The 24,074-nt window shown below is 42.3% G+C and overlaps 1 protein-coding gene across 1 annotated transcript in view; it reads right to left on the bottom strand.

Moving 5' to 3' along the window:
* STAG2 (stromal antigen 2) overlaps positions 1-24,074 on the bottom strand; it is an 848,979-nt gene that overhangs the window by 402,708 nt on the left and 422,197 nt on the right. Inside the window, exons 14-15 of the mRNA XM_053699120.1 lie at positions 18,656-18,763; positions 18,118-18,229 (exon numbers count right to left, since the gene is read on the bottom strand). Coding sequence (XP_053555095.1) covers positions 18,118-18,229; positions 18,656-18,763 — 220 coding nt within the window. The remainder of the gene's footprint in view (positions 1-18,117; positions 18,230-18,655; positions 18,764-24,074) is intronic.

The following is a 24,074-nucleotide window of genomic DNA, read 5'->3' as shown; positions in this document are numbered from 1 at the left end:
TGGACATATAATGTCCTCGCTGAACAAAAGGCAGAATAGTTGGTACTCTTACATAACGATTCAAAATGTTTAGATCCAGAACTGGTCTGAATAAATTCTCTCTCTATGGTACAATGAATAGGTTTGAATAAAACCCCAGACCTTGTTCCTGAGGAGGAACTGGCATGATTACCCCTGAAGACTCCAGGTCTGAAACACACTTCAGAAAAGCCTGAGCTTTTACTGGATTTACAGGGATGCGTGAGAGAAAAAATCTTCTCACAGGAGGTCTTACTCTGAATCCTATTCGATACCCTTGAGAGACAATGCTCTGAATCCAATGATTGTGGACAGATTTTATCCAAAAATCCTTGAAAAACCTTAATCTGCCCCCTACCAGCTGAGCTGGAATGAGGGCCGCACCTTCATGAGGACTTAGGGGCTGACTTTGGTTTCCTAAATGGCTTGGATTTATTCCAATTTGAGGAAGGCTTCCAATTGGAAGCAGATTCCTTGGGGGGAGGATTGAGTTTTTGTTCCTTATTCTGACGAAAGGAACAAAAACGGATAGAAGCCTTAGATTTACCCTTAGGTTTTTTATCCTGAGGCAAAAAAACTCCCCCAGTGATAGTTGAAATAATAGAATCCAACTGAGAACCAAATAAATTATTACCTTGGAAAGAAAGAGATAATAATCTAGATTTAGATATCATATCAGCATTCCAAGACTTAAGCCACAAAGCTCTTCTAGCTAATACAGCTAAAGACATGGATCTAACATCAATTTTGATAATATCAAAAATGGCATCACAAATAAAATGATTAGCATGTTGCAGTAAGCGAACAACACTAGATATGTCAGAATCCAATTCATGTTGCGCTAAAATTTCCAACCAGAAAGTTGATGCAGCCGCAAAATCAGCCAAAGAAGTAGCAGGTCTAAGAAGATGACCTGAATATAAATAGGTCTTCCTTTGATAAGATTCAAGCTTCCTACCTAAAGGATACTTAAAGGAAGTGCTATCTTCCATAGGAATAGTGGTACGTTTAGCAAGAGTAGAAATAGTCCCATCAACTTTGGGGATCTTTTCCCAAAACTCTATAGATTTTGCTGGTAAAGGATACAATTTTTTAAACCTTTTAGAAGGAATAAAAGAAGTACCTGGCTTATTCCATTACCTAGAAATCATATCAGAAATAGCCTCAGGAATGGGAAAAACCAGTGGAGAAACCACAGGAGGTTTAAAAACAGCATTTAAACGTTTATTAGACTGAACGTCAAAAGGACTGGTTACCTCAATATCCAAAGTAATTAACACTTCTTTTAATAAAGAACGCATATAATCTATTTTAAATAAATAAGTAGATTTGTCAGTGTCAATGTCTGAGGAAGGATCTTCTGAATCAGATAGATCCTCATCAGAAGAGGATAAATTATTATGTTGTTGGTCATTTGAAATTTCATCAGCTAAATGAGAAGTTTTAATAGACCTTTTACGTTTATTAGAAGGTGGAAATGCAGACAAAGCCTTTATAAAAGAATCAATAATAAATTCTTTAAAATTTACAGGTATATCATGCACATTAGAAGTTGAAGGAACTGCAACTGGCAATGTACTGTTACTGATGGAAATACTATCTGCATGTAAAAGTTTATCATGACAACTACTACAACTAAAACTACTACAAATGACATTCGGTGGAATAATTTCTACAATTTTACAACAAATGCACTTAGCTTTGGTAGAACCGATGTCAGGCAGCAATGTTCCAGCAGAAACTTCTGAGGCAGGATCAGATTGGGACATCTTGCACAATTTAAGAGAAAAAACAACATATAAAGCAAAATTATCTATTTCCTTATATGACAGTTTCAGGAATGGGAAAAAATGCAAAAGCATAGGCCTCTGATAGCAAAAAGCAAGAGGCAAACATACAAGGGGTATTGAAATAATGAAAATTTGGCGCCAAGTATGACGCACAATGTAACGTAAACTCTTTTTTTGGCGCCAAAAATAACCGGAAATGACACACTTGCGTCACGTATGACGCCGGAAATGACGAAGTTGCGTCATAAACGTATTTTTTCGCGCCAAAAATTTCTCGCACCAAGAATGACGCAATAAAGTTTAGCATTTGACGCACACGCTGGCCTAATACCCGCAATTGTAAGAAGTAGTCAATTGAAAAAAGACTAAACCCCAGGTAAGAAATCTTAGCACAAACTTACTTCACCACCTCCATAGGAGGCAAAGTTTGTAAAACTGAATTGTGGGTGTAGTGAGGGGTGTATTTATAGGCATTTTGAGGTTTGGGAAATTTTGCCACTCCTGGTAGGATTGTATATCCCATATGTCACTAGCTCATGGACTCTTGTCAATTACTTGAAAGAAATATATATACACATGTCAATGGATATTCAGGGATTCCTGACAGATATCAGTGTTCCAATGTAACTATTGCTAATTTTGGGGAAAAAAAAGTAAATGTATGCTTACCTGATAAATTAATTTCTTTTACGATATGACGAGTCCACGGATTTCATCCTTACTTGTGGGATATTAACCTCCTGCTAACAGGAAGTGGCAAAGAGCACCACAGAGAGGCTGTATATATAGCCCCTCCCTTCCCCTCCACCTCCAGTCATTCGGCCAAAGGTTATAGGAAGAGAAAAGGAAAGGCTAAAAATGTGCAGAGGTGACTGAAGTTTACAAAAAATAAAATAAATCTGTCTTAAAATAAGAGGGTGGGCCGTGGACTCGTCATATCTTAAAAGAAAATTACCAGGTAAGCATAAATTTACTTTTCTTTTACAAAGATATGACGAGTCCACGGATTTCATCCTTACTTGTGGGAAACCAATACCAAAGCAATAGGAAACGGATGAAAGGGAGGGAGGGACAAGACAAGAACCTAAACGGAAGGAACCACTGCTTGAAGAACCTTTCTCCCAAAAATAGCCTCAGAAGAAGCAAAAGTATCAAATTTGTAAAATTTTGAAAAAATATGAAGTGATGACCAAGTTGCAGCCTTATAAATCTGTTCAACAGAAGCATCATTTATAAAAGCCCATGTGGAAGCCACAGCCCTAGTAGAATGAGTAATTCTTTCAAGAGACAGCTGTCCAGCAGTCTCATATGCCAGGCGGATGATACTTCTCAGCCAAAAAGAAAGAGGTAGCCGTAGCTTTCTGACCCCTACGCTTTCCAGAATAAACAATGAATAATGAAGATGATTGACGGAAATCCTTAGTTGCCTGTAAGTAAAACTTTAAGGCACGGACCACATCCAAATGATGCAACATACGCTCCTTCTTTGAAGAAGGGTTAGGACATAAAGAAGGAACTACAATTTCCTGATTAACATTCTTATTTGAAAGGAAGGAATCCAGGTTTGGTACGTAACACCACCTTATCAGAATGAAAAACTCGTCGAGCAGAACTTTACAAGATAATAATTTTATATCTATGGAATGTAAAGGTTCAAACAGAACCCCTTGAAGAACTCTAAGAACTAAATTCAAACTCCAGGGAGGAGTAATAGGTCTAAATACAGGCTTAATTTTGGTTAGAGCCTGACAAAAAGACTGAACATCTGCCAAACGTTTGTGAAACAAAATTGACCAAGCAGAAATTTGTCCCTTTAAGGAACTAGCTGAAAGGCCTTTCTCCAATCCTTCTTGGAGAAAAAACAGAATCCTAGGAATCCTAACTTTACTCCATGAGTAGCCCTTGGATTCACACCAATAAAGATATTTACGCCATATCTTATGATAGATCTTTCTAGTGACAGGCTTTCTAGCCTGTATCAAAGTACTGATAACAGAACCAGAGAATCCTCGCTTCGATAAAATCAAGTGTTCAATCTCCACGCAGTCAGCTGCAGAGAAGTTAGATTTGGATGTTGGAAAGGACCTTGAATGAGAAGGTTCTGTCTCAAAGGAAGTTTCCACGGCGGTAGTGAAGACATGTCCACTAGATCCGCATACCAAGTCCTGCGTGGCCACGCAGGCGCTATCAGGATCACCAAAGCTCTCTCCTGTCTGATTCGAGCAATCACGCGTGGAAGGAGAGGAAACGGTGGAAACACATAAGCTAGGCTGAACGACCAAGGCACTGCCAAGGCATCTATCAGTTCGGCCTGGGGATCCCTCGACCTGAATCCGTATTTTGGAAGCTTGGCATTCTGTCGAGATGCCATTAGATCCAATTCCGGTTTGCCCCATCGGCGAATCAATGAGGCAAATACCTCCGGGTGGAGTTCCCACTCCCCCGGATAAAAAGTCTGTCTGCTTAGAAAATCTGCTTCCCAGTTCTCTACACCTGGGATGTGGATTGCTGACAGATGACAAAAGTGGGCCTCTGCCCAACTGATTATTTTGGATACCTCTCTCATCGCTAAGGAACTCCCTGTTACCCCCTGATGATTGATATAGGCCACAGTCGTGATGTTGTCCGACTGGAATCTGATGAATTTGGCCGAAGCCAACTGAGGCCATGCTTAAAGCGCATTGAATATTGCTCTCAGTTCCAGAATATTGATTGAAAGTAGAGACTCCACCTGAGTCCAAACACCGTGATTCTTCAGAGAATTCCAGACTGCACCCCAGCCCAGGAGGCTGGCGTCCGTTGTCACTTTCACCCATGAGGGTCTGCGGAAGCAAGTCCCCTGGGACAGATGATCCAGCGACAACCACCAAAAAAAGAGTCTCTCTGGCTTCTTGATCTAGATTTATCTGAGGAGATAAATCTGCATAATCCCCATTCCACTGTCCGAGCATGCACAGCTGCAGTGGTCTGAGATGAAAGCGAGCAAACGGAATGATGTCCATTGCCGCTACCATTAATCCAATTACCTCCATACACTGAGCCACTGATGGCCGAGGAATGGACTGAAGTGCTCGGCAAGTATTTAGAATCTTTGATTTTCTGACCTCCGTCAGAAATGTTTTCCTGGTTACAGAATCTAACAGAGTTCCCAAGAAAGGAACCTTTGTCTGTGGGACAAGTGAACTCTTCTCTATGTTCACCTTCCGGCCGTGAGTTCTCAGAAAAGACAGCACTGTGTCCGTGTGAGATTTTGTAAGATATGTTGACGCCTGGATCAGAATATCGTCCAAATAAGGCGCCACCGCTATGCCTCGTGGTCTGAAAACCGTCAAAAGAAACCCTAGAACCTTTGTGAAGATTCTGGGTGCTGTGGCCAACTCAAAGGTAAGAGCCACGAACTGATGTTTGTCCGAGAAGGCAAACCTTAGAAACTGATGATGATCCTTGTGGATAGGAATATAAAGGTAAGCATCCTTCAAGACCACGGTAGTCATATGTTGACCCTCCTGGATCATTGGTAAAATTGTTTGTATTGTCTCCATCTTGAATGATGGAACTCTTACAAATTTGTTTAGACACTTGAGGTCTAAGATGGGTCTGAACGTTCCCTCTTTTTTGGGAACCACAAATAGGTTGAGTAAAACCCCTGTCTCTATTCCAATCTTGGAACGGGACAAATTACTCCCATAGTAAAAAGGTCTTTTACACAGCGCAAGAACGCCTCTCTTTATCTGGTTTGCAGATAACTTTGAAAGATGAAATCTCCCTCTTGGGAGAAAGTCCGTGAATTCCAATTGATAACCGTGGGTCACTATTCCTAGTGCCCAGGGGTCCTGAACATCTCTTGCCCAAGACTAGACAAAGAAAGAGAGTCTGCCCCCTACTAGATCCGGTCCCGGATCGGGGACCGCCCCTTCATGCTGTCTTAGGAGCAGCAGCGGGCTTTTTGGATTGTTTACCCTTATTCCAGTTCTGATTGGGTCTCCAGACTGATTTATATTGGGTAAAATTCCCTTCCTGCTTTGTGGAAGAGGAGGAAGCGGGGGGTCCTCCTTTAAAGTTCCGAAAGGAACGAAAATTATTCTGTTTACCCCACTTATCCTGAGGTAGGGCATGGCCTTTACCTCCTGTAATGTCAGAAATTATTTCCTTCAATTCAGGTCCAAAAAGGGTCTTACCCTTAAAAGGAATAGCTAAAAGCTTATTTTTTGATGGGAAATCAGCAGACCAAGATTTGAGCCACAATGCTCTACGTGATAAAATAGCAAATCCTGCAATCTTTGCCGCTAATTTCTGCAGTAGTTACTGGAACAATGCAAGCCATAGGTTGTAAAAGAAACCCCTGATTAACAAATAATTTCTTTAGTAGACCCTCTAATTTCGTATCCATAGGGTCTTTGAAAGCACAACTATCCTCAATGGGTATAGTAGTACGCTTAGCTAGGGTAGATATAGCTCCCTCAACCTTAGGGACCGTTTGCCATGAGTCCAGAATGGTATCTGATATGGGAAACATTTTCTTAAAATTAGGAGAGGGAGAAAACGGTATACCTGGTCTATCCCATTCCTTTCTTATAATTTCTGAAATTCTCTTAGGAACCGGAAAAACATCAGTGTAAGTAGGTACTTCTAAATATTTATCCATTTTAAACAATTTCTCTGGAGGAATTGCAATAGGGTCACAATCATCCAGAGTCGCTAAAACCTCCCTAAGCAACAGGCGGAGGTGTTCAAGCTTAAATAGCGTCCGAATCTGTCTGAGGTAAAACATTCCCTGAATCTGAAATTTCACCCTCAGACAGTAATTCCCTGATCCCCAACTCAGAACACTGTGAGGGTACATCAGAAATAGCTAATAAAGCATCAGAGGATTCATTATTTACATTAATACCTGACCTACTGCATTTACCCTGCAGCACTGGTAATTTAGATAATACCTCTAAAAGAATTAGACGCACTAGAAGTACTTGGCGTTGCTTGTGTGGGCGTTAAAGGTTGTGACACTTGGGGAGAATTGGATGGCATATCCTGATTCTCTTCAGACTGAGAATCATCCTTAGACACACTTTCTTGACCTAATATATGGTCTTTACAATGTAAACAGTACAAGAGTTACACAATGTTAGAGGGAATTGCACAATAGCTTCTAAACACATAGAACAGTGAGATTCAGATTCCTCAATGTCAGACATGTTGAACAGACTAGTAATAAACACAAAAGTCATTTAAACACTTATTTATTGCTTAAAATAAAATAAAGAAAAAGTGAACAATTTTTCCAAAATGCTTAAACAACGTTAAATTAACTCCAAATTTAACTGTAAATCGTTGGCTTACCGAAAAATTACTGCACCCAGAAGGGCAGAAATAAGGCTCTTAAAGTACTTAGAACAACAATATGTTATTTAACAGTCAAAAATACCCTCTGCACCTCGCCACAGCTCCTCTGTGGAGCCTACCTGCCCCCAGGGTACTTCGAAACAACTTTCCAATACTCCAGACCAGCTTGTACAGCCAGGAGCCACCAAAGTTACTACTTGCTGCTGCCTAGCCTGAAGGAAGTGCGCATCTGAGCGCGTGAAAATAAGCCCTGCCCCTTAAGGTAAATGCCAGTGTAGGCCCAAAAACAACCGCATGGGAAAACGGTTTTACACCTAAGTTATGCACAACCCAGTATAACCTCTCAAACACACCATTAAACATGATTTCAATGCCAAAAATAAAAACGTAATATATCGTTTTTCTTTGTCTCTCCCATGTCACAAAATGCCCATATAAAGTCAACCAATTAGAAATAAAATCTAGGGCATCCAGTAATACCCCTCTTTGTAAATAGGATTACGGCTTACCCCATTCCCATACAGGGAAATAAATGTCAGCCATTTCTGATATACCAAGTCTCCTCAGAATAAAAAGGCTGCTGCTTGTAGCATGAAACCGGTCTCCACACTGAAGATATCCCATGGTTACCTTCAGTCCCATGGTTACCTTCAGAAGTCGTGGGAACCAGCGTGGATCTTAGTTACAACTGCTAAGATCATCAACCTCAGGGCAGAAATCTTCTTCCATATCCCCCTGAGGAAAATAGTACTCACCGGAACCATTTAAAATAAAAAACTTCTTGATTGAAGAAACTAAAACTAACACCTCACTTTACCATGTCTTCCTAGTATAACACAGGCAAAGAGAATGACTGGAGGTGGAGGGGAAGGGAGGGGCTATATATATATATATATATATATATATATATATATATATATATATATACAGCCCTGCTGTGGTGCTCTTTGCCACTTCCTGTTAGCAGGAGGTTAATATCCCACAAGTAAGGATGAAATCTGTGGACTCGTCATATCTTTGTAAAAGAAAAGTGGAACTAGCAAAGTGCCCTATAACTTGCAAAAAAACAAAGAACATGTAAACACTGAGTACTTCTAAACTCAGGACAAAATTTAGAAACTATTTAGCATGGGTGTTTTTTGGTGGCTGTAGATGTATAACAGATTTTGGGGGTCAACATTAGAAAAAACTAAATTTATGCTTACCTGATAAATTACTTTCTTTTACGATATGACGAGTCCACGGATTTCATCCTTACTTGTGGGATATTAACTTCCTGTTGGCAGGAGGTTAATATCCCACAAGTAAGGATGAAATCCGTGGACTCGTCATATCTTTGTAAAAGAAAGTGTTTTTTTTTTTTTTTTAAAAAAAAATTCTCATATGTTATACATTTTTTTTATAGTAAATTATAAGATTATGTAAAAATTGGTATCTTTAGAAAGTCCATTTCATTTGTGAGAAAAACAGTATGTGTGTGGGTACAGTAAATCAGTAAGAGGAAAATTATAGCTAAACACAAACACTGCAGAAATGTAAAAATAGCCCCTGTCCTTAAAGGGACAGTATACACTCATTTTCAAATAACTGCATTTAATAGACACTACTATAAAGAATAAGATGCACAGATACTGATATAAAAATTCAGTATAAAACTGTTTAAAAACTTACTTAGAAGCTGTCAGTTTGGCTCTGTTGAAAAGGTAGCTGTAAAGCCCACTGCAAGTGGCAAATAAGACACTCCCCCCTCCCCCTTCTTTTGCATATGAAAAGACCCTTTACACAAACAGGAGCAAGCTGGAGAAGGTAGCTGACGGTATTCACATAAAACTTTGGGGCTTGGTTAGGAGTCTGAAAATCAGAGCAATGTTATTTAAAAATAAGCAAAACTATACATTTATTTTTTAAAAAAACTTTATGGGCTATATAAATAGATCATCTACAAAACATTTATGCAAAGAAAAAATGAGTGTATAAATGAGTAAAAAATGTTATATAATGTATAAAAATAATAAAATTGAAAAATTGTCTTGCCCCTCACCAAAACAAGCATCTGAAAAGAGCAACAGTCTGCCCTCTACGTGATCCAGAACCGGATCGGGGGCCGCCCCTTCATGTCAACTTTTTCTCGGAGGGCTTCTTGCTTTGCCTGGATTTATTCCAGGACTGAGCCGGCTTCCAAGTACCCTTGGATTGTTCGGGCTTTGCAGAGGGCTGCTGATGTTAGGATGTATCAGAAAGAAAGGAACGAAAATTAGGACCTTGTCCCTTAGGCTTGTTTTTTTTTATCCTGCAGTAAAAAGGCACCTTTGTCTCTAGTAACCGTGGAGATAATTGAGTCCAGGCCTGGACCAAACAAAATCTTTCCCTTAAAGGAGAGGGAAAGAATTCTGGACTTAGAAGTCATGTCCACAGACCAGGACTTCAACCAGAGTGCCCTGAAAAGATTAACCTGAAGCCTTGGCATTCAGGCGAATAATATGCATCACAAATAAAATAATTAACCACCCTTAAGGCCTTAATTCTTTCCTGGATAACATCGAGGGGACCCTCCGCGTCGATCATCCCAGATAAGGAGTCGCACCAGTAGGTAGCCACTCCAGCAACCGCAGCAACATATCCCGTATGTTGAAACATCTTTGTTAACAGAGTTTCTATCTTCTTATCCATGGGCTCTTTAAACGACAAACTATCCTCAAGCGGGATAGTAGTGCGTTTAGCAAACATGGAGATAGCGTCATATACCTTGGGGATGGAACCCAACTACTCAAATTGAGAGTTCGGGACGAGGAACAATTTCTTAAAGGAAGATGAAGGGGAAAATGAAGAGCAATTCTTTCCCATGTTAGCCATCTTCACAGGAACCGGGAAAGTTTGTGGTACAACACTGTCCTCGTAAACCTTATCTAATTTAGGAATCAAAGGTTCCTCATGCAATTTGGGCTCTGGAACCTCTAAAGTAGCCAAAACTTCCTTCAACAGAAAGCGTAAATGTTCAATCCTAAATCTAACGTCTGGTTCTTCCGCAGCTGGAGGCTTAGAGGTAGCAGACTCCGACCCAGAAAGTGCGCCCTCTGAAGTATCAGAGGCGCCATCATCATCGGATAATCTTGTATCAGATAAATCCAACAAACTAGGTGATGACCCCTGGGAAGGATAACAATATTTTAACTTGCGCTTAGCAGGGCGAGGTAAAGCACTAAAGGCCGCAGACACCGTCGTTTGTAAATGCGCAGTAAAGTCTGGCAATAAAAGGCCCCCTCCAGATGGAGGATTTGGAGTGCTACGGGAAGCTGCATGTGTATTAGGAGATGACTTATGTGTGCGCACCTCACGGGACAGACTCCTCAGAGTTGGATGGCTCAGTGGTATCAAAACATATTAACCTTCTTTGACATGATTACTTTATCAAGGCATGTGGAACATAGTTAAGCAGGCGGGTATACCGTGGCCTCCTCACAATATAGACAGGTATTAGACTTAAAGAGGGAGCAGCCTCTAACGCATCAGAATCCACCATAGCTTGCGCTTACAAAGCACACTATTGATTAATAAGAAAAACCGGCACCTTTATACCCCCAATGGCTGGGGCACTCACCACCTTCTATGACCCTGGCAAAACAGAGAAACAGCTTCTTCTCCGGTAAACTGCACGGTCAGGAAAGAGGAAATAAGTGTGACCACACCCGGACACATGGTAAAAAACAAAGAAAAGTGCCAAGCCTTTCAGGCTGCGCAGCTCACAAAACGAAAGTAAAAACCTGTACGTTCCAACATCTGTCTGAGCCCAAAAACCATCTCACACATGTCGCAGCAAAAACAAAATTTATGCTTACCTGAGAAATTTCTTTCTCTTGTGGTATATCCAGTCCACGGGTTCATCCATTACTTGTGGGATATTCTCCTTCCCAACAGGAAGTTGCAAGAGGACACCCACAGCAGAGCTGTCTATATGGCTCCTCCCCCAACCCCCACCTCCAGTCATTCGACCGAAGGCAAGTAAGAAAAAGGAGAAACTATAGGGTGCAGTGGTGACTGTAGTTTAAAAAAATAAAAACACCTGCATTTAAAGTGACAGGGCGGGCCGTGGACTGGATACACCACAAGAGAAAGAAATTTATCAGGTAAGCATAAATTTGTTTTCTCTTCTAAGGTGTATCCAGTCCACGGGTTCATCCATTACTTGTGGGATACCAATAGCAAAGCTTTAGGACACGGATGAAGGGAGGAACAAGGGAGGAACAAGGCAGGAACTTAAGCGGAAGGCACCACTGCCTGTAAGACCTTTCTCCCAAAAAAAGCCTCCGAGGAAGCAAAAGTATCAAATTTGTAGAATTTAGAAAAAGTATGAAGCGAAGACCAAGTTGCCGCCTTGCAAATCTGTTCAACAGAAGCCTCATTTTTAAATGCCCATGTGGAAGCTACCGCACTAGTAGAGTGAGCTGTAATCCTTTCAGGAGGCTGCTGGCCAGCAGTCTCATAAGTTAAACGGATTATGCTTCTCAGCCAAAAAGAAAGAGAAGTTGCCGAAGCCTTGTGGCCTCTCCTCTTTCCAGAGTAGACAACAAGGCAGATGTTTGACGAAAATCCTTAGTTGCTTGTAAGTAGAACTTTAAAGCACGAACCACATCCAGATTATCCAACAACCGTTACTTCTTGGATTTAGTATTCGGACACAGAGAAGGAACAACAATTTCCTGATTGATATTTCTATTGGAAACAACCTTAGGAAGAAAACCTGGCTTGGTACCTACCACCACCTTATCCGCATGGAAAATCAGATAGGGTGAATCACACTGCAGAGCAGATAACTCTGAAACTCTTCGGGCTGAAGAGATAGCAACTAGAAACCAAACTTTCCAAGATAAAAGTTTAATATCTAATGAATGAATAGGTTCAAACGGAACCCCTTGAAGAACTTTAAGAACTAAATTTAAACTCCATGGTGGAGCAACTGGTTTAAATACCGGCTTGATTCTGACTAAAGCCTGACAAAACGCCCAAACGTCTGGAACATCTGCCAGGCGCTTGTGAAAGAGAATAGACAGAGCAGATATCTGTCCTTTTAAAGAACTAGCTGATAATCACTTTTCCAATCCTTCTTGGAGAAAAGATAGAATCCTAGGAATCTTGACCTTACTCCATGAGAAACCCTTGGAATTACACCAATGAAGATATTTACACCATATCTTGTGATAGATCTTCCTGGTGACAGGCATCCTAGCCTGGATCAAGGTATCAATAACAGACTCAGAAAAACCACGCTTTGATAAGATCAAGCGTTCAATCTCCACGAAGTCAGGCGTTGAGAAGTTAGATTTGAGTGTTTGAATGGACCCTGGATTAGAAGGTCCTGCCTCAATGGCAGAGCCAATGGTGGGCAGGATGACATGTCCACCAGATCTGCATACCAAGTCCTGCGAGGCCATGCAGGAGCAATTAAAATCACTGAGGCTTTCTCCTGCTTGATTCTGGCAATCAGACGCGGGAGAAGAGGAAACGGTGGAAACACATAAGCCAGGCTGAAGGACCAGGGAGCTGCTAGGGCATCTACTAGTGCTGCCCGAGGATCCCTTGACCTGGACCCGTAACAAGGAAGCTTGGCATTCTGACGGGACGCCATCAGATCCACCTCCGGTCTGCCCCATAGATGAATCAGTTGGGCAAATATCTCCGGGTGAAGCTCCCATTCCCCCGGGAGAAAAGTCTGCCGACTTAGAAAATCCGCCTCCCAGTTCTCTACTCCTGGGATATGGATAGCTCAGAGATGGCAAGAGTGAGCCTCTGCCCATAGAATTATCTTGGAAACCTCCAACATTGCCAGGGGACTCCTTGTTCCCCCCTGATGGTTGATATAGGCTACAGTCGTGATGTTGTCCGACTGAAATCTGATGAACCTGACCGCAGCTAGTTCCAGAATGTTTATCGGAAGGAGGGCTTCCTCCTGAGCCCACGAACCCTGAGCTTTCAGGGAGTTCCAGACTGCGCCCCAGCCCAGAAGGCTGGCATCTGTTGTCACTATAGCCCACTCTGGCCTGCGGAAGCTCATTCCCCTGGACAGATGGACCCGAGATAACCACCAGAGAAGAGAATCCCTGGTCTCTTGATCCAGATTTAGCAGAGGAGACAAATCTGTGTAGTCCCCATTCCACTGATTGAGCATGCAAAGTTGCAGTGGTCTGAGATGAAGGCCGGCAAACGGAACTATGTTCATTGCCGCTACCATTAGGTCGATTACTTCCATACACTGAGCCACCGACGGCTGAGAAATGGTATGAAGAGCACGGCAGGAAGTTAGAAGCTTTGATATCCTGACCTCTGTCAGAAAAATGTTCATTTCTACTGAATCTATCAGAGTCCCTAGGAAAGAAACTCTTGTGAGAGGGGAGAGATAACTCTTTTCTCTGTTCACCTTCCACCCGTGAGACCTTAGAATGGCCAGAACAATGTCCATATGGGACTTTTGGGGCGATTTGAAGAGCCGACGCCTGGATCAAGATGTCGTCTAGGTAAGGAGCCACTGCTATGCAACGCGGCCTTAGGACCGCCAGTAGGAACCCTAGAACCTTTGTAAAGATTCTTGGCGCCGTGGCTAACTCGAAGGGAAGAGCCACAAACTGGTAATGCCTGTCTAGGAAGGCGAACCTGAGGAACTGATGATTTATGAGAATCGGAATGTGCAGATAAGCATCCTTTAAGGCCACGGTAGTCATATATTGACCCTCCTGGATCATAGGTTCGGATTGTCTCCATCTTGAAGGATGGGACCCTGAGGAATTTGTTTAGGATCTTGAGATCCAAGATTGGTCTGAAAGTTCCCTCTTTTTTTGGGAACTATAAATAGGTTTGAATAGAAACCCTGCCCCTGTTCCTCCCTTGGAACTGGGTGGAACACTCCCATAACCAGTAGGTCTTGAACGCAATGTAAGAATGCCTCTCTCTTTATATGGTTTGCAGATAGTTGTGAGAGATGAAATCTCCCCTTTAGTGATGAACCTTTGAATTCGAGAAGATATCCCTGGGAAACGATCTCCACTGCCCAGGGATCCTGAACGTCTCGGATAGGGGGCTACTCCTTCATGCTGTCTTAGAGACAGTAGCTGGCTTTTTAGCCTGTTTCCCCTTGTTCCAAGCCTGGTTAGGTCTCCAGACTGGCTTGGACTGGGCGAAATTTCCCTCTTGTTTTGTACTAAGGGAAGCGGAAGCCGCGCCACTCCTGAAGTTTCAAAAGGAGCGAAAATTAGTCTGTCTGGTCCTTAACTTACTGCAAAAACAAAAGAAGAGAGAGCGCAGCCACGACTCACAGTAAAAGTTTTAATGATTCCACTTTGCGCTTACATACATATTGCAATTACAAAAGTTCAAATAAAAACAGGCACCTCTTAGATCACACACAGTCCCAGATTCTTAATTTTGTGATGGTTGTTGCGGCTCCTTGTTGTTCGCCTTCTCAGGTATACAAGCTCCGTTACCGATCGTCTCAAAGGTAAGCGTTTTTTCTAATCACCTTCTCTTTGTAGCGGTGCTGTTAGTGACTGCTGCCTTGTGCCGTCTACGCGTTTCGCCCGGCTTCTGCGGACTTTTTCAAGACTTGTGAACAAGGTGGTCCTTAACTTATTAGACTTATCCTGGGGAGGGGCGTGACCTTTTCCCCCAGTAATATCAGAAATTATCTCCTTCAGATCAGGCCCGAATAGGGTCTTTCCTTTGAAGGGGATGTTAAGAAGCTTAGACTTTGATGAAACATCTGCTGACCAGTACTTAAGCCATAGCGCCCTATGCGCCATGATGGCAAAACCTGAATTTTTAGCCGCAAGTTTAGTTAACTGAAACACGGCGTCTGAAATAAAGGAATTAGCAAGTTTAAGAGCTTTAATCCTGTCTAAAATCTCATCCCACGGAGTCTCCACTTGTAGAGCCTCTTCTAGAGACTCGAACCAAAATGCTGCTGCAGCCGTAACTGGAGCAATGCATGCGAGAGGCTGGAGAAGAAAACCCTGATCCTCCAATTTTTTATCCATAGGATCTTTGAAAGCACAACTGTCTTCAATCGGAATAGTTGTACGCTTAGCTAAAGTAGAAATAGCTCCCTCCACCTTGGGGACCGTTTGCCACGAGTCCCGCATGGCGTCAGCTATGGGGAACATCTTTTTAAACACAGGAGGGGGAGAGAACGGTATACCTGGCCTATCCCATTCCTTAGTTATAATTTCCGAAAACCTTTTAGGGACTGGGAAAATATCAGTGTAAACAGGCACTGCAAAGTATTTGTCCATTTTACACAACTTCTCTGGTACCACAATGGGGTCACAATCATCCAGAGTCGTTAAGACCTCCCTAAGCAATAAACGGAGGTGTTCAAGCTTAAATTTAAATGTTGTCATGTCAGAGTCGGGCTGAAGTAATAACTTCCCTGAATCTGAAATGTCACCCTCAGATATCAAATCCCTTGCGCCAACTTCGGAACATTGTGAGGGCATATCGGACATATCTACTAAAGCATCAGAAAGCTCTGAATCTGTTCTAGCCCCAGAGCTGTCTCGCTTTCCTTGTAACCCTGGCAGTTTAGAGAACACCTCTGTGAGAGTAGAACTCATAACTGCCACCATGTCTCGTAAAGTAAAAGAATTAGACGCGCTAGATGCATTTGGCGTCATTTGTGCGGGTGTTACAGGTTCTGACCCATGGGGAGAGCTAGATGGCATAATCTCCCTTCTAACAGTCTGAGAATCCTCTGGTGATATATTTTTTAAAGCCACAATATGGTCTTTGTAACTTATAGATAGTTCAGTACAAGTGGTACACATTCTAAGAGGGGGTTCCACAATGGCTTCTAAACATATTGAACAGGTAGATTATTCTATGTCAGACATGTTTAACAGACTAGCAAAGACACAAGCAAGCTTGGAAAACACTTTATTAAAGTAAAAAACAGCAATTTCATCAAACCGGTACTGTACCTTTAAGAGAAAGAAAAGTAGCACTTAAACTCCAAAACAGTGAAAAAAAAGTAGTAAACTCTTCAAAATTTTTACAGTGTGTATATGAGACCAAGGTAATATTGCACCCACTTGCAAATGGACGATTAACCCTTTGGCCCCCAAACCGGATTGATAAAACGTCTACCACCGGTACAAAACCGCTAAATGCCTCGCCACAGCTCTGCTGTGGCGCCTACCTGCCCTTAGGGACGAACAGGAATGGAAGAAATCCTCTTTAGTGGTCAGATACAGAAGGACTCCTCTAGAGAAGCTTGATGTCTTAGAAGGAAAACAACTGCGCAACTGAGGCGCGAAAATAGGCCCCACCCACCACACTCGATGTCAGAGGGGCCTTAAAGAAACACTCCTAGGAGTTTCTGAAAAAGCCATGTGGACAAGTAAACCCCAAAAACAAAGTTTAAACCCTCTCAAAAAACGAACTTCATGATGCAAAAAGAAAACGTTTTTATCACCTTAATCACCAGAAACAAATAACATGAGTATTACCCAACCTTGCAAGCTTGATCCCAGTCGTTATTTAATCACTGCATCTAGCTTACCTCATTTCCAAAAAGGCTCTGTCAGCATTTTCTAGACTTTATCATCTCTCTAGAAACAATTATACTGAACATACCTCAAAGCAGGCAATCTGCAGGCCGTTCCCCCAGCTGAAGTTTTCCCATACTCTTCAGTTATGTGTGAGAACAGCAATGGACCTTAGTTACAATCCGCTAAGATCATTATCCTCCAGGCAGAATTCTTCTTCTAATTTCTGCCTGAGAGCAAACAGTACAACACTGTTACCGTTTAAAATAACAAACTCTTGATTGAAGATGAAAACTACACTAAATCACCACATATTTCTTTATACTTCCTACTTGTCGAGAGCTTGCAAAGAGAATGACTGGAAGTGGGGGTTGGGGGAGGAGCCAAATAGAAAGCTCTGCTGTGGGTGTCCTCTTTGCAACTTCCTGTTGGGAAGGAGAATATCCCACAAGTAATGGATGAACCCGTGGACTGGATACACCTTACAAGAGAAATCAAATAAATGTATGTGATTAATCCCCACTATTCAATAATCCCCCTCAGGAGATATTAACCCTTGATTCCATACAGATAAAAGGAGCCACACTGTGACCCTGTCTTCTGGTGTTATCATATATATATAAAAAAAAAATGAAAAGATCTTACCGGAATCTATGCTGTGGAATAGAAACACAGCCTCTCAAGTTTGACAGTCTTGTAGCATCGCTCCTGACATGGACTTGAGTAATGTAAGCAAGCAGTGAAACGCGTCAACAACAATTGTTTAGGAGCTGTTAATACGAGTCTGGATGGGTTTGCAGAATGACTCTCCCTGCATCTCCAGACTTTCATCAATGCTCTCACTGAGAGGATGACAAAACTACTTAAAACTCCAGTACCATTTCATAGGGTAGATACCCCACATAAGGAACTACTCTGAATCTTCTGACACTTCTCTGCCAACCTTCTGTGACAAAAGGCAAAGAATGACTGGGATATGAGGGAAGTGGGGGAGGTATTTAAGCCTTTGGCTGGGGTGTCTTTGCCTCCTCCTGGTGGCCAGGTTCAGTATTCCCAACAGTAAGGAATGATGCCGTGGACTCTCCTCATATTAAGAAGGAAAATAGGAATAACAGGGCATGGCTCTCTGTAAAGAACAGACACCCTCCTGTCCATTGACTATGAGTGCAAAAATTTGCACATGTCAAGACTGCCGCCCTTAGTGGAGGCTATGAGCAATGAAAACTATCATCCTGTTAAGTCAATACACTATTCGTACAGCACACATTCCGAGATATATGCTTACAAAAATTAGCAGTTTATAGAAATTCTCAAATAAGTAATGCTACATTAGCTGGCAGCCGACATCTGTTCATAAATTACAAGTTGCCAATGTGCTCAATAAAGATTGGTGACTACTTTATTATGGTAAAAACTGTATGATTTTACAGAGTGAAATCTACCTCACTTTCCAGAAAGAAAAACACCAAGGTCTTGACAAGGTTGGCATTTGGGCTAAGTCTTCCTCTTCTTTTTAAAATTCCATCATCCTCAGGATCTCGACAACTAAAAAGTCTATTAAGAGAAAAATTAATTTGAGGCAAAGTATTAATAACAATCTTATGTAAATATTAGCCAGTGTAACACAAATAATTAAACAATGGTTGTTCAACTTAAGGTCTGGAGACTTCAGTGTGTTGCTTCATATGCTTTATCTTTTTTTTTCATCTAATTTCAACCACACCGGATTTGTAGCAGTGTTTCTATTCCCAGCAACTGACCAAATTCCTTTCACTCTATGTAGTGTCAAATTTTTGTGTTTCTAGGTGTGAGTATGCATGCTAAATAAAATATATCTTGATAAAGTTTGTCTCCACAGAAGTGTATATTTGTGTGCCAATTAAAATGATTCATAGTATTTGTTCACTGTCAAGGTAAATATAAATACAATTCAGGATGCTCACAAACGGAAAAGGTTGTACACCATTTGAAATGTCTTACTTTTTATAAAGAAACTCTCCTGCTGCAACTGCTACTGGACGATGCGCTGAATAAACAAGGTGATACACATTTTCACAGTCTTCAGCAGTTAGAACTTCATCACTACTCCTATAAAAATGATAAAGAAAAAAAAGTTTATTAAAGCACATGAAGACAATCTTAACGAATGGGTAACCAGTTAAACATTAAATGGACAGTGTACTGTAAAACATTCTCCCTTTAATGTGTTTCCAATGACCCATTTTACTTTCTAAAATGTATTAAACTATTTACAAACAGCCCTTGATTTATCTGTGTTAGGTTCAGACAATTTTATTGGGTTGTGGTTTACTGTACAAAATAATTTCATTTTATACCCTGCATCTGGTAGAAAACGTCGTCATAAACATTTTTTTCAGTACACTAACCCTTTAAAGTCAAAACTACATTTTCATGATTTAGATACAGCAGCACTGCACTACACTACTGGAAGCAAGCTGGTGATTGGTGGTTAACACACATTTGTCTCTTGTGATTGGCTCCTTATATGTGTTAGGCTAGGTCCCATTAATGCTTGGGCTGATATGGAGCTGACTTTTGATGTGTGTTTAACCATTGCAGGAGTTAAAAACATAATTTATGCTTACCTGATTAATTTATTTCCGATATGGTGAGTCCACGGCATCATCAATTACTAGTAGGAATATCACTCCTGGCCAGCAGCAGGAGTCAAAAAGAGCACCACAGCAAGGCTGTTAAATGTCAGTTCCCTTACCTATAACCCCCAGTCATTCAGCCAAAGGAGATAACACAATGGTGTAGAGGTGCCTGAGGTGTTAGGAAAAAAACATAATTTATGCTTACCTGATAAATTCCTTTCTTCTGTAGTGTGATCAGTCCACGGGTCATCATTACTTCTGGGATATTACTCCTCCCCAACAGGAAGTGCAAGAGGATTCACCCAGCAGAGCTGCATATAGCTCCTCCCCTCTACGTCACTCCCAGTCATTCGACCAAGGACCAACGAGAAAGGAAAAGCCAAGGGTGAAGTGGTGACTGGAGTATAAATTAAAAAATATTTACCTGCCTTAAAAACAGGGCGGGCCGTGGACTGATCACACTACAGAAGAAAGGAATTTATCAGGTAAGCATAAATTATGTTTTCTTCTGTTAAGTGTGATCAGTCCACGGGTCATCATTACTTCTGGGATACCAATACCAAAGCAAAAGTACATGGATGACGGGAGGGATAGGCAGGCTCTTTATACAGAAGGAACCATTGCCTGAAGAACCTTTCTCCCAAAAATAGCCTCCGATGAAGCAAAAGTGTCAAATTTGTAAAATTTGGAAAAAGTATGAAGCGAAGACCAAGTTGCAGCCTTGCAAATCTGTTCAACAGAGGCCTCATTCTTGAAGGCCCAAGTGGAAGCCACAGCTCTAGTAGAATGAGCTGTAATTCTTTCAGGAGGCTGCTGTCCAGCAGTCTCATAAGCTAAACGAATTATGCTACGAAGCCAAAAAGAAAGAGAGGTAGCGGAAGCTTTTTGACCTCTCCTCTGCCCAGAGTAAATGACAAACAGAGAAGACGTTTGTCGAAATTCCTTAGTTGCCTGTAAGTAAAATTTTAGAGCACGGACTACATCCAGGTTGTGCAGTAGACGTTCCTTTTTTGAAGAAGGATTTGGGCATAAAGAAGGAACAACAATCTCTTGATTGATATTCCTGTTAGTAACTACCTTAGGTAAGAACCCAGGTTTAGTACGCAGGACTACCTTATCCGAATGAAAAATCAAATAAGGAGAATCACAATGTAAGGCTGATAATTCAGAGACTCTTCGAGCCGAGGAAATAGCCATTAAAAATAGAACTTTCCAAGATAACAACTTTATATCAATGGAATGAAGGGGTTCAAACGGAACGCCCTGTAAAACATTAAGAACAAGGTTTAAACTCCATGGTGGAGCAACAGTTTTAAACACAGGCTTAATCCTGGCCAAAGCCTGACAAAAAGCCTGGACGTCAGGAACTTCTGACAGACGTTTGTGTAACAGAATGGACAGAGCTGAGATCTGTCCCTTTAATGAACTAGCAGATAAACCCTTTTCTAAACCTTCTTGTAGAAAAGACAATATCCTAGGAATCCTAACCTTACTCCAAGAGTAACCTTTGGATTCACACCAATATAGGTATTTACGCCATATCTTATGGTAAATCTTTCTGGTAACAGGTTTCCTAGCCTGTATTAAGGTATCAATAACTGACTCAGAAAACCCACGTCTTGATAAAATCAAGCGTTCAATTTCCAAGCAGTCAGCTTCAGAGAAGTTAGATTTTGATGTTTGAAGGGACCCTGTATCAGAAGGTCCTGTTTCAGAGGTAGAGACCAAGGTGGACAGGATGACATGTCCACCAGGTCTGCATACCAAGTCCTGCGTGGCCACGCAGGTGCTATTAGAATCACTGATGCTCTCTCTTGTTTGATTCTGGCAATCAATCGAGGAAGCAACGGGAAGGGTGGAAACACGTAAGCCATCCTGAAGTCCCAAGGTGCTGTCAGAGCATCTATCAGGACTGCTCCTGGATCCCTGGATCTGGACCCGTAACGAGGAAGCTTGGCGTTCTGTCGAGACGCCATGAGATCTATCTCTGGTTTGCCCCAACGTCGAAGTATTTGGGCAAAGACCTCCGGATGAAGTTCCCACTCCCCCGGATGAAAAGTCTGACGACTTAAGAAATCCGCCTCCCAGTTCTCCACTCCCGGGATGTGGATTGCTGACAGGTGGCAAGAGTGAGACTCTGCCCAGCGAATTATCTTTGGTACTTCCATCATAGCTAGGGAGCTTCTTGTCCCTCCCTGATGGTTGATGTAAGCTACAGTCGTGATGTTGTCCGACTGAAACCTGATGAACCCCCGAGTTGTCAACTGGGGCCAAGCCAGGAGGGCATTGAGAACTGCTCTCAATTCCAGAATGTTTATTGGCAGGAGACTCTCCTCCTGACTCCATTGTCCCTGAGCCTTCAGAGAATTCCAGACGGCACCCCAACCTAGAAGGCTGGCGTCTGTTGTTACAATTGTCCAGTCTGGTCTGCTGAATGGCATCCCCCTGGACAGATGTGGCCGAGAAAGCCACCATAGAAGAGAATTTCTGGTCTCTTGATCCAGATTCAGAGAAGGGGATAAGTCTGAGTAATCCCCATTCCACTGACTTAGCATGCACAGTTGCAGTGGTCTGAGGTGTAAGCGTGCAAAGGGTACTATGTCCATTGCCGCTACCATTAAGCCGATTACCTCCATGCATTGAGCCACTGACGGGTGTTGAATGGAATGAAGGGTGCGGCAAGCACTTTGAAGTCTTGTTAGCCTGTCCTCTGTCAGGTAAATCTTCATTTCTACAGAATCTATAAGAGTCCCCAGGAAGGGAACTCTTGTGAGTGGAACGAGTGAACTTTTCTTTTCGTTCACCTTCCATCCATGTGACCTTAGAAATGCCAGCACTAACTCTGTATGAGACTTGGCAGTTTGAAAGCTTGAAGCTTGTATCAGAATGTCGTCTAGGTATGGAGCTACCGAGATTCCCCGCGGTCTTAGTACCGCCAGAAGAGCACCCAGAACCTTTGTGAAAATTCTTGGAGCTGTAGCCAATCCGAATGGAAGAGCCACAAACTGGTAATGCCTGTCTAGGAAGGCAAACCTTAGGTACCGATAATGATCTTTGTGAATCGGTATGTGAAGGTAAGCATCTTTTAAATCTACAGTGGTCATGTACTGACCCTCTTGGATCATAGGTAAAATTGTCCGAATAGTCTCCATCTTGAACGATGGAACTCTTAGGAATTTGTTTAGGATCTTTAAGTCCAGGATTGGTCTGAAAGTTCCCTCTTTTTTGGGAACCACAAACAGATTTGAGTAAAACCCCTGTCCCTGTTCCGATCGTGGAACTGGATGGATTACTCCCATTAACAAGAGCTCTTGTACGCAGCGTAGAAACGCCTCTTTCTTTGTCTGGATTGTTGACAATCTTGACAGATGAAATCTCTCTCTTGGAGGAGAGTATTTGAAGTCCAGAAGGTATCCCTGAGATATTATCTCTAGCGCCCAGGGATCCTGAACATCTCTTGCCCAAGCCTGGGCGAAGAGAGAAAGTCTGCCACCCACTAGATCCGATCCCGGATCGGGGGCCCTCAATTCATGCTGTTTTAGGGGCAGCAGCAGGTTTCCTAGTCTGCTTGCCCTTGTTCCAGGACTGGTTAGGTTTCCAGCCTTGTCTGTAGCGAGCAACAGCTCCTTCCTGTTTTGGTGCAGAGGAAGTTGATGCTGCTCCTGCTTTGAAATTACGAAAGGAACGAAAATTAGACTGTCTAGTCTTGGCTTTGGCTTTGTCCTGAGGCAGGGCATGGCCTTTACCTCCTGTAATGTCAGCGATAATCTCTTTCAACCCGGGCCCGAATAAGGTCTGCCCTTTGAAAGGTATATTAAGCAATTTAGACTTAGAAGTAACATCAGCTGACCAGGATTTTAGCCACAGCGCCCTGCGTGCCTGAATGGCGAATCCTGAATTCTTCGCCGTAAGTTTAGTAAGATGTACTACGGCCTCCGAAATGAATGAATTAGCTAGTTTAAGGACTCTAAGCCTGTCCGTAATGTCGTCCAGAGTAGCTGAACCAATGTTCTCTTCCAGAGACTCAATCCAGAATGCCGCTGCAGCCGTGATCGGCGCAATGCATGCAAGGGGTTGCAATATAAAACCTTGTTGAACAAACATTTTCTTAAGGTAACCCTCTAACTTTTTATCCATTGGATCTGAAAAAGCACAGCTATCCTCCACCGGGATAGTGGTACGCTTAGCTAAGGTAGAAACTGCTCCCTCCACCTTAGGGACCGTTTCCCTTGTGGTGGCGTCTATTGGAAACATTTTTCTAAATATCGGAGGGGGTGAGAACGGCACACCGGGTCTATCCCACTCCTTAGTAACAATTTCAGTAAGTCTCTTAGGTATAGGAAAAACCTCAGTACTCGTCGGTACCGCAAAATATTTATCCAACCTACACATTTTCTCTGGTATTGCAACTGTGTTACAATCATTCAGAGCCGCTAACACCTCCCCTAGTAATACACGGAGGTTTTCCAGTTTAAATTTAAAATTTGAAATATCTGAATCCAGTCTGTTTGGATCAGAACCGTCACCCACAGAATGAAGTTCTCCGTCCTCATGTTCTGCCACCTGTGACGCAGTGTCTGACATGGCCCTAATATTATCAGCGCACTCTGTTCTCACCCCAGAGTGATCACGCTTACCTCTTAGTTCTGGTAATTTAGCCAAAACCTCAGTCATAACAGTAGCCATATCCTGTAATGTGATTTGTAATGGCCGCCCAGATGTACTCGGCGCTACAATATCACGCACCTCCCTCTGAGCGGGAGATGTAGGTACTGACACGT

Source organism: Bombina bombina, chromosome 1 (genome assembly GCF_027579735.1).
Source record: "Bombina bombina isolate aBomBom1 chromosome 1, aBomBom1.pri, whole genome shotgun sequence".
Taxonomy (NCBI): domain Eukaryota; kingdom Metazoa; phylum Chordata; class Amphibia; order Anura; family Bombinatoridae; genus Bombina; species Bombina bombina.
The sequence above is the reverse complement of the archived record's forward strand: the minus strand, read 5'-3'. Positions and strand labels throughout refer to the sequence as shown.